This window comes from Lathamus discolor, chromosome 2 (assembly GCF_037157495.1).
Source record: "Lathamus discolor isolate bLatDis1 chromosome 2, bLatDis1.hap1, whole genome shotgun sequence".
NCBI classification, from domain to species: domain Eukaryota; kingdom Metazoa; phylum Chordata; class Aves; order Psittaciformes; family Psittacidae; genus Lathamus; species Lathamus discolor.
Window position 1 is genome coordinate 41,264,085 of NC_088885.1, and position 9,425 is coordinate 41,273,509.

General features: G+C 61.5%; 1 protein-coding gene across 1 annotated transcript; it reads left to right on the top strand.

Moving 5' to 3' along the window:
* Positions 1–7,829: 7,829 nt before the first annotated feature.
* Positions 7,830–9,180, top strand: PTF1A (pancreas associated transcription factor 1a). Its single transcript, XM_065669248.1, has 2 exons — positions 7,830–8,502; positions 8,624–9,180. The coding sequence occupies exons 1-2, from the start codon at positions 7,878–7,880 to the stop codon at positions 8,824–8,826; spliced, it is 828 nt and encodes a 275-aa protein (XP_065525320.1). The 5' UTR covers positions 7,830–7,877; the 3' UTR covers positions 8,827–9,180.
* Positions 9,181–9,425: the final 245 nt, after the last annotated feature.

Consider the following 9,425-nt stretch of genomic DNA (forward strand, 5'->3'; position numbering starts at 1 on the left):
GGGCTCAGGTACAAGACCCCTGCTCGCACACAGCCCGCGGCTGCGGCAGGTGCTGCCAGGCCGGGCTGCCGGGTGCCTGAGCGAGCCCGGGGTTCCGCATGTGCGGGGCAAGCCCGGCGGCACCGATGCCGTGATGGGGTTGCTGCCCCTCGCCAGCCTCAGGCCCGGGAAAGGAGCTCGGGCAGGAGACCTGAAAGCGGCACCAGAAGGGGAGGAAAGATCTTTGATCTTTGCTGAAGTCCAGCCAGGCGCTTTGCCATAGCTGGTAGCACTTCCGGACGCCGCGCAACCTGTGCGCAGGTCCGCAGCGAGACCGGAACGTCGTAGGGTGCTTCGGGGCATGGAGGGACCTGCTGGCAGAGCCGCGTTCAGAGAGACCGGGGCGAGCCAGATACTTCCCATCTCTGCCACGGAGCCGGGTAGAAGCGAAGCTGGGGCTAGGCTGGGCTGGCAGCCTGTCCACTCCGCGCCGAGCGCTGCGGCGGAGGAAAGCCGGCAGCTCGCCTGCCGCTCTCTGCACCTTTTGCCGACCGCGGCCGCCCAGCCGCACCATATAATTTGATTTTCCCCCGTGCCCGCAGATCGATTGCAGCTCATTTGTTACATTCAACGGCCCCTCGGGGCTGCGGAGGGGGGGAAGGGCGGGCCGGGGGAGCCGGCGGCACAAGTGTTGGGATTCCCATGGGCTGTGCCTGCTTTCCAGCTTGCCGCGCTGGCACCCCGGCCCGAGCGGCCGACAGAGGGGGGTTTGTAGACATGGTGACCTCCGCGATCTCGGCTTGAAAGAGCCTGAAAGGAGGGGTTTTATGGTGCATTACCAGCCCAACGCCCAGGTACCAGCGCGGAGGGAAGGGCGCGCAGCCGGGCCGACCCCGGCTGCAGGTGCCTCCTCGTCGGCCGGGCGTGCGAGGGCCCAGGGCCGCCACACCGTCTTTGTGGAGCTGCATCCCCGCCGCGCCGCGCTTGCTCCGGTAGCAGTGCCGGGCGGGGGGGGACGTAGGGGAGGGGAAGCCTTCCTCTCCAGCGTATTTATGGGCCTCACGTGGTGGTTGGGGAGGGGGTGGGGCCGCTGCGGCCGGTCCTCGGGGACTGGTCCCGTTCCCTCCGCACGCCTGGGCTAGGCCTTGCTCCGGGACTTCCGCACGGGTTCAGGGCACCAGCCTTTGGGGTCCGGAGGGTGCTGTGGGGCACAGGCGGTGAGAGTTGGTGGGGCTTTGGTGGCCCTCGGGGAGCAAAAGAGCTCCTACAGAAGTTCTGCATAGCGGTTTCCATCCAGCAGGATTTGGCACAGAGCAGGCTTGCCCTCTGTTAAGTGTGCGATGAGACACCCTGACACCCCAGTGAGGTGTTGAAGGTCTCCTCCCTTGCCTGCAGAGCAGGAAAGTTGTCGAAAGTTTATTACCAGGAAATACACGGCCCCCCAAGGTTGCACTGGGCAAAGCTTAGGTTAAATTATGCTTTCAGTGGTAAAAAGACCTGAGACCAGCTCTGGTCCAGTCTTTCAAAAGCCTCCTGCTTCATGTCTGCATCAAACGTTATATCTCTGAGCGAGTGCAGTACACTGAGGAATTCTTATAGGTGAGCTGGTGAGTTTTATAATCTTGAGAAAAAGCTAGCTATACTCGGTATTTGCCTCACTGCGGCTTTATGGACCTGAGTTCTCCTCTTTAATCGAACGCTGACAGATGAAGATTTGAGAAGAATATTGGGTCCATGGAGGAAGGGGGGGTCTCTCCCGACTTGTATTTCAATTCCTGTGGCTTCATGGCATTGGATCAATAGGACCTAGGAAATATATGCTGGTAACATAAGAGTGAGAGCTGGATTTTAGGCCTGGATAGGAAACCCAACACACCTGGGGACCTCATGGGATCCGGGGTGTTACCTTAGGTGTAGCTAGCAGGTTTCATTGTTCTGGATTATCATAGGACTTGGAGTTACTTCTCGAGGTCCTGTACTGAAAGGCAGCTTGCAGGGTGGAGGCCTGTGGCTCCTCTCCACCTCGGACCTCGCTGTTGCTTACTTAACTCCACCTTTTATCGGGTTCCTGTCTCTGTTCAGGGCAGAACGTAGACGAAAGTGGAAGCCGGGGCCAGGAGGCGGCGGGGATGGGAACTCAGGGGCGTCGGAGGGACCCACTGCCTCCTCCAGCTAGGGTCCAGCGCAGGGACGCGCTCCCCAGGCAGCCCCCCCGGGAGCTCCGCGGTCGAGGAAAGCACAGAGGGCGAGCGCTGCTGCTTCTCACAGCGGGGCTTGTACCACAGCGGAGGGGCTGGGGAGCAGCGCTCTGTCGCTTGTTCCTGCGGGGTGCCCGGAGGGAGCCGCTCGACCCCCCGTCCGCCGCTAAGACATCCGCCAGGCCATGGGTGTGCGGGTAAAAAGAAGGGATTTGTGGGAATCGGGGCAGACCCAAGGGGTTGCGAAGCCTCCGGGGCCCGATCCCTCGAGTATGAGCCTCCACGCTCCGCCCCGCGAGTGTTGGGAGTTCAGAGACAGTATTTTTCCGCGACCCACGCAGAGCATCGCCGAGAGTCGTGCGCGCTTTGCAGTCCCGCCGGGGCGAGGGACTGCTCCTGCTGCCAGGCTCCGCTCCGGCACCAGGAGACCCCGAGATGAAACCTGTCAGAGGGAAGGGATGGGCACCAGCCGGACGGGCTCTCTTCTTGCCCTAGAACAGCAGGGCCGCTGTGGCTTCCTAGATGTACTGCGGGATCCCTCGCCCAGGGAGATCTTTGCCGCCTTCCCGAGCCAGAGTCGGGCTCCAGCCCCAGGCGCGTACAGCGCTGAGCATCCCGGCTGAGACAGGGCCAGAGGGCCTGGCAAGCCCGGGTGCTCTGGGTCCACTCGGTGATCCACTGAATTTCGGTACGCGCCCTCTCTCCCCGTCCCCATGTCCCTCCCCATCTATGGACCTTCAGCGATTCCCCGTGAAGTTGGCTGCCAGCGGAACTTTTGTGTGGTCATTCGCTGTGGAGGAAGGCGATGTGTCCCTTGGCGTGTCTCCTGCTGGTTCCTGCCTTCGGGGAATGAAAATAACGAGGTGTCAGGAGCTGGTTACGCACTTTCTTTGCTGGAAAGTGGCTCAAGGAGGTGCCGCTCCTGTGAGCACACCGGTAGACAAGAGGGACAGGACAAATATTGAAAGAAGGGCGTTTGCGACACAGGTAGTGCTGGTCCAAGTGCGTTGCCTTGTCCCGGGCTGCGCAGGTACCGGCTCTTGGTTTTCGCGTTTCTTTTTCGTAACCTCTTAGGCAACCCGGGAGGAGCCTTTCCGCTCCTCGGACAGTTCCTTCGGGGACGGTCATTACTCATTGCTCACAGGCAGATGGACAAACCTGGAACTGTTCGTCTTTAAACCCGTCATTGTCGCAGGGGCGAGGGCTGAGGTCGGCGCAGTGAGGGAAACGCCTCTTCTGCTCCAGAGCCGAGCGTCTCAGCTGGCACTGCGCTCCGGGGAGCCGCGCAGAGATATTCCTGTCATTGCCTTCGCAGCCCTGCGCACAAGCGAAGCGCCAGCGCGCACGGCGAGCGGGAGAGGAGCTGTTCGAGACCAGCTCCGTACATCGCTCACCTCCCCCGGGGCGCTGCTCGCCAACTCACCAAAGATCTGCTAGGTCTGAGCGGTTTCAAGACAGGCTCTGAGTCTCCAACAGTTTGGATACAGTAGGTTGCTAAAGTACTCCTCAGCGTTCCCCAAGCAGTGCGCTCCCATCATTTGGAGCTGCCGGTCGGCGCAGGGAAACCTGCTACCGCAACGGCGCAGTGAAATCTCTGTCGGTCCTGGCGGAGCTGCCTCGCAGGGATGGACAGACCGCACAGACCAGCTGCCCAGGTCACCTGCCTTTGCTCTGTGGGCCGATGTTGTCGTACCACCTCCATAGTGTGGCATTCACTGCCCAGTGCTGCGGGGCTCATCCCAGCTGTGCGCCAGAGAAAAGTAGGACCGCCGGCCCTGGGGAAGTGAGACATGCTCCGGGCATTGAAAATGTGCTGGACACCCCAGCGTCTCTAGGCACCTGTTGTCCTTAGATCAACAGCAGAGAGCCTGCTTCTCTTTCCTCATCACCCCTTGCTTGCAGGCCAGAAAGTCAGTCGTATACTGGGGAGCATCAAAAAGAGCATGGCCAGCAGGTCGAGGTAGGTGGTTCTGCTCCTCTTCTTTCATGAGACATCACCTGGAATAGTGTCCAGCTCTGGGGCCCCAGCACAGCAGAGATGTGGACCTGCTCAAGCGAGTCCAAAGGAAAGGAGGCCACCAACAGGATCGGGAGGGCTGGAGCACCTTTGCTATGAAGACAGGCTGAGAGACGTGGGCTTGTTCAGCCTGGAGAAGAGAAGGCTCTGAAGAGACCTTATAGCAGCCTTCCAGTACCTGAAGGGACTACAAGAAATCTGGATAGGGACTTTTTATAAGGGGATGTAGTGACAGGACAAGGGGGAATGGCTTGAAGCTGACAGAGGGGAGATTTAGATTAGCTATGAGGAAGAACTTTTTTACTGTGAGGGTGATATGGCACTGGCACAGGTTGCCCAGAGAGGCTGTGTCTGCCTCATTCCTGGCAGAGTTCGAGGCCAGGTTGGATGGGGCTTTGAGCAGCCTGTTCTAGCAGAAGGTATCCCTGTCCATGGCAGGGGGATTAGAACTATATGATATTTAAGGTCCCTTCCAACTGAACTATTCTATGATTCTATGAATCTAAAGCCTTCAGACAGCCACTGGGAAGGTGTCTTACCACCATATTAAAGAAAGAGGCCCTGACACCTGCCTCACTCTTAGGGACAAGGACAGACCAGGGTCAAGAAGCTGCTCTAGGGAAAAGGCTGGTGGCAGAGAAAAGACTGTTTCAGGGGGTGCTCCCCTCTGGATCTGATGGTGCTTGGCCTGTCTGACCCAGGGGAAGTGCTTCAAGGCAGGCCGTGAGTCAGCGTAGGTGTGTTTGTGTGCGTGAATGTGGATCTCGAGTGGATGTGATGGTGATTGGGGCCACTCGAAATGGTTTGCTTATCTGCTTTGAATTCCCCTGCTCCAGCCGTAGTGTGACAGGAGCAAGGACTCACTATCCCGTGGGTGATGACTCCTTGGGCATGCAGGAGAGAGAACAGAAATAGTTCTGTGGCCAGGAAATGCCCCCCAAATCACCTCAGCGCTGTTGGGATTTCAGGTTTTGCTTTCTTTTCCGTGTGTTTTCTGTTAGGAATTACATGGATCCGAGAGGATTTCGTGCTAGGTTTATGCCTGTGCTCCTCTCTAGGATGCCATAGCGTTCATCCACTGGCTGCGCTTGCCTCGAGTAGGGCCGTGCCAGGTGGGGAGGGAAGGAGCTGGCACTTTTCTTTTGGGAAAAGGAATCTCTCCAGCTGCAGGCGTGCCCCGGCGTGCCCGCTCCTCCCGGCCACGGTGCGCGGGAAGCGCTGGGGAAGGGCCTGGCCGTCATTCTAGTGTGCCACAGCTGAGCCAGAGGGGACTGGAGAGCCGCGGGTAGGGCTCCTGTCCCCCCGTCCCGGGCTCTGCACAAGACCGGGGACAGGCTGCCGGCGGATGGCACGGATTAGGGGCTGCGCAGCGTGGCTGTGGGACAGACTAGGGCTAGGCTGACGGCTCCCGGGGGCTCCGGGACTCACCGAACTCTGGGGCCGCGCACAGCGGTGCCTCTGCCAAGCTAGGAGGGCTTCGTGCCTCTCGGAGCTGTCCATAGGGAGCGCCACTGGAAGCGCTGGGAGTGCCGGTGGGCAGCGGGCTGGGCGAGAGCCAGCCGTGTGCCCTGGCCGTCCGGGATGCTGGCAGCACCTCTTTGCCTACGGGAACACGTTCACAGCCCAGGGGACCGAGGGAAGGGATTATTCCCCGTGTTCTATGGCACTCATGAGACTCTGTGGCAGAGGCGGCCACGGGGGCAGCCGTAGCACTGTGGCGGGAGGGCTGTAGAGCATGCAGAAGCAGGGCTTTTGCTAGCGGTGCGTGGTGTGAGGTTAAGGGACAGCGGGCGTGATTGGAAACAGGAGTCCAGACACACGGAAAACCGTGAGGAACGGGGGAGGTTCGAAATTTACGTACATGGGGGAGCACCAGTTCCTTTAACACCGAGGAAGGTGAAGCAGCCGCACAGGTTGCCCTGGGAACTTGTGCAGGCTCCATCCACGGACGTTTTCAGGACCAGACCCGTTAAAGCCTGGTCCGGCCTCGCAGCTGCCCCGCTTGGGAGCAGGATGTAGCCCTGGAGCCCTCTTCAGGTCTCTAACTGCCTGGGCTCCCACTCGAGGGGAGTATGCAGCCCAGCGGGACTCCCGGCGCGGGTAGGCAGCGGAGCAGTACGCGCAGGGTAATAGGAGATAGGCTCTTCGACCGTGGGCAGCTGTGCCGGGCTCTGGCAGCTCCGCGGAGGGTACCGGGCGGTGATGCCCGCAGCAGGCAACTGCGGCTGGTGTTTCCCGGACCGGCAGCCTCCGCCTCTTCCCCTCATCCCCACCGCGGGCCCTCGGTCCCGCTCCCTGGACATGAACGGGGAGCCACTTCGCAGTCGCACCGCCCCTCGATGGGGGGACTCCCTCATTTCCGCCGTCCCGCGACGGTGGCAGCTGTCCCCCCGCAAAGCGTCCTGGCGTCGGGCGAAGGTTTCCTCCCTCCCTTCTCGCTTTTTCGCGCGGTCCGTCTGCAGGCAGGACTTCTCAAAAACTGGTTCTTGCAAAGGTCTTTGTTCCCTCCCGTGACTCACGCGTTTCCCCGCCGTTATCACGGCGTTGTCAGCGGCTTTGAAGTCGAGTCATTTATTACTTTCCCGGAGCTGGCCCTGTCCTTCTCTACTGATAGAGCGCGGAGCGTTTCCACTCGGGGTTTGATATCGGAGTTACTGGTGCCACACTGAAAAGTCACTTTCGATAAACCCCGACAGCCTCTGCCGGACAAACTACTGCAGCGCTAATGACAAGAGATAATCCTCCCCTAATCTGCCGGGTAATCCATTTCACCCTGGTGAGAATTTTTAGGGCTTTAATCAGTGAGAGTCAGTTGGGGAATTATTAACAGAGCCTCCGCCAAACGTGCTCCTCCCGAGAGTGCAGTGGGAGTGGGAAAAGTTAAAACGCGGCAGGTCAACATCGCCACACGCTCAGCTCAAGGAGCTGACTGCTCGATGTTACGATAGATCTGTCCGCCTTTCAAACCCTGCGCCATCCATCCACCCGATGCCCGCTCCGACAGTGGCTCTGCTGACGGCAGGGGCTGGCGGTGGTGACCCCTCCTGGCGCCAGGAGCGGGTACTAATCCTCCCGATGCCAGCTCGCGCGGTCAGCCTGTGGCTTGTGGGAAGGGCCGTTGGGCTGGCAGGGGCTGCGAGCCTCGACGTGTGCGGAGCACCAGCCTGAACTGCTTCGCGGGCTCCAGGCGCTTACCCTGGCGGCGGGGCCGGGCGAGGCCCGGCAGGACAGGGCGGGGGGCACCGTCGGGGGTCACCATCAGCCTTCCACCCCCGCCCCCCCACTCTCCGCCGCGGCGCCGCCCCTCGGTCGGCGGGAGCGCCGCGGGTGTCGCCCCGACGGGGGGGCCCGTCCACCCCCCCCCCGCTCGTCCACCCCCCCGGCGGGCGCTGATTGGCTGTCGGCGGCGGTCAGCGGCACGCGCCCGGGGATGTCGTTATAAGACTCCTCGCGTGCCGGCCCGCCGCGCCAGCCGGCTCCGGCCTCCTCCCTGGAGAGCGGCGGCAGCGGCCCGGCCTCCCGGCCACCCAGGGGCGGGGAGAGCAGGCCACGGGCAGGGGCGGGGGCCCCGCCGCCCCCGGGGCGGCTCGGCTACCGGGCCGGCGGGAGCGGCTGCAGGCGCGTCCCGGCGGGGCTGGCCGCCCGCCCCGTCGCGGCCCGTCCCCACCGAGGCCGGGCGCAGCATGGAGACTGTGCTGCTGGAGCACTTCGCCGGAGGGCTGGACTCCTTCTCCTCACCCCCGTATTTCGACGAGGAGGACTTCTTTCCCGAGCCGTCCTCGCGGGACGCGCTGGCAGCCGACGGTCTGCTGGAGCCGGACGTGGACTTCCTCAGCCGGCAGCTGCAGGAGTACTACCGCGACGGCGGCGACCTCGAGGGCGGCTACCGCTGCCCGCCGCCGGCCGCCACCTTCCCGCCGTCGCCCGCCTCGCCCGGCTTCTCCTATGAGTGCTGCGGGGCGGCGGGCGCGGCGCTGCTGTCCCCTGGGGGGCGGCTTCAGGCGCTGGGCTCAGCCAAGAGGCGGCGGCGGGTGCGCTCCGAGGCGGAGCTGCAGCAGCTCCGGCAGGCCGCCAACGTGCGGGAGCGGCGGCGGATGCAGTCCATCAACGACGCCTTCGAGGGGCTGCGCTCGCACATCCCCACCCTCCCCTACGAGAAGCGGCTCTCCAAGGTGGACACACTCCGGCTAGCCATCGGCTACATCAACTTCCTCAGCGAGCTGGTGCAGTCCGACCTGCCGCTGCGCAGCGCCAGCAGTGAGAGCCCCAGCCAGCCCAAGAAAATCATCATCTGCCACCGCGGCACAAGTAAGTGGCGGCCTGGCACGGCCCCGTACGGCACGGCCCTGCCCGGCTCATCCCGGCTTGGAGCTCCGCAGGAATGCCGTCCCCAGCAATAACCCCCTCCCTTTCTCCCTCTGTCCCCCAGGATCTCCGTCCCCTAGCGACCCCGACTACGGACTCCCCCCTCTGGCCGGTCACTCGCTGTCGTGGACTGATGAAAAGCAGCTCAAGGAACAAAACATCATCCGGACAGCCAAAGTGTGGACCCCCGAGGACCCGCGGAAGGTGAACAGCAAATCCTCCCTCAAGGATATCGAGAACGAGCCTCCCTTTGACTTCGTGGCGTGAGGCACCAAGCGGGTGGCCCCCGCCCTCCTTGTACATGCTGTGTGTAAAGACTTATATTGTAAATGTAATTTAAGATTCAGACTCTAAGGGCAATCAACTTTATTTATCTATTTATTACGGAGTAGTGACAATGATACAGAATCGTCTGTTTTGAATACATAATTTATATAATTTATCCTGATTTTTTTTAAGACATGCAATAGGTTTATTCCACCAGCACCTTTTTTTTTTTTTTTTTTTGGGGGGGGGGGTGGTGGAAGGAAAACAAAAAAATTGCCAGAACTTGTGAAAATAATTTATTGCCGCACGTGGACTGTTCCTGTGTTTGTTAATAATAAACCAGACTGTACCTTGTGGAGCAGTGTTTTTGCGGGAAGCGGCTGCCGGGAGTCCCGCCGCATCCCGGGGAAGCCCGTCCGTAAGCACCCGTCCCGATCCCCGGGTAGGCGGGGTGAGCCCTGGCTATGTGGGGCCTGAAGGCCGCCCCAGCCAGCCGCGCTCTGCCCCATCGCCGGCTCGGGCTGGTCTTATACAGCTAGGAGGGCCGGGGACGGGCGGGGGAGACCTACCCCCTCTCTCCACCCCTTTTGACGTCCTCT

What these genes read in the sequence shown, in the direction of transcription:
- PTF1A (XM_065669248.1), top strand. Translation starts at nt 7,878, where the DNA reads ATGGAGACTGTGCTGCTGGAGCACTTCGCCGGAGGGCTGGACTCCTTC. An exon ending in CATCTGCCACCGCGGCACAA is followed by an intron (nt 8,503 to 8,623) that starts GTAAGTGGCGGC and finishes TCTGTCCCCCAG; the next exon opens with GATCTCCGTCCCCTAGCGAC.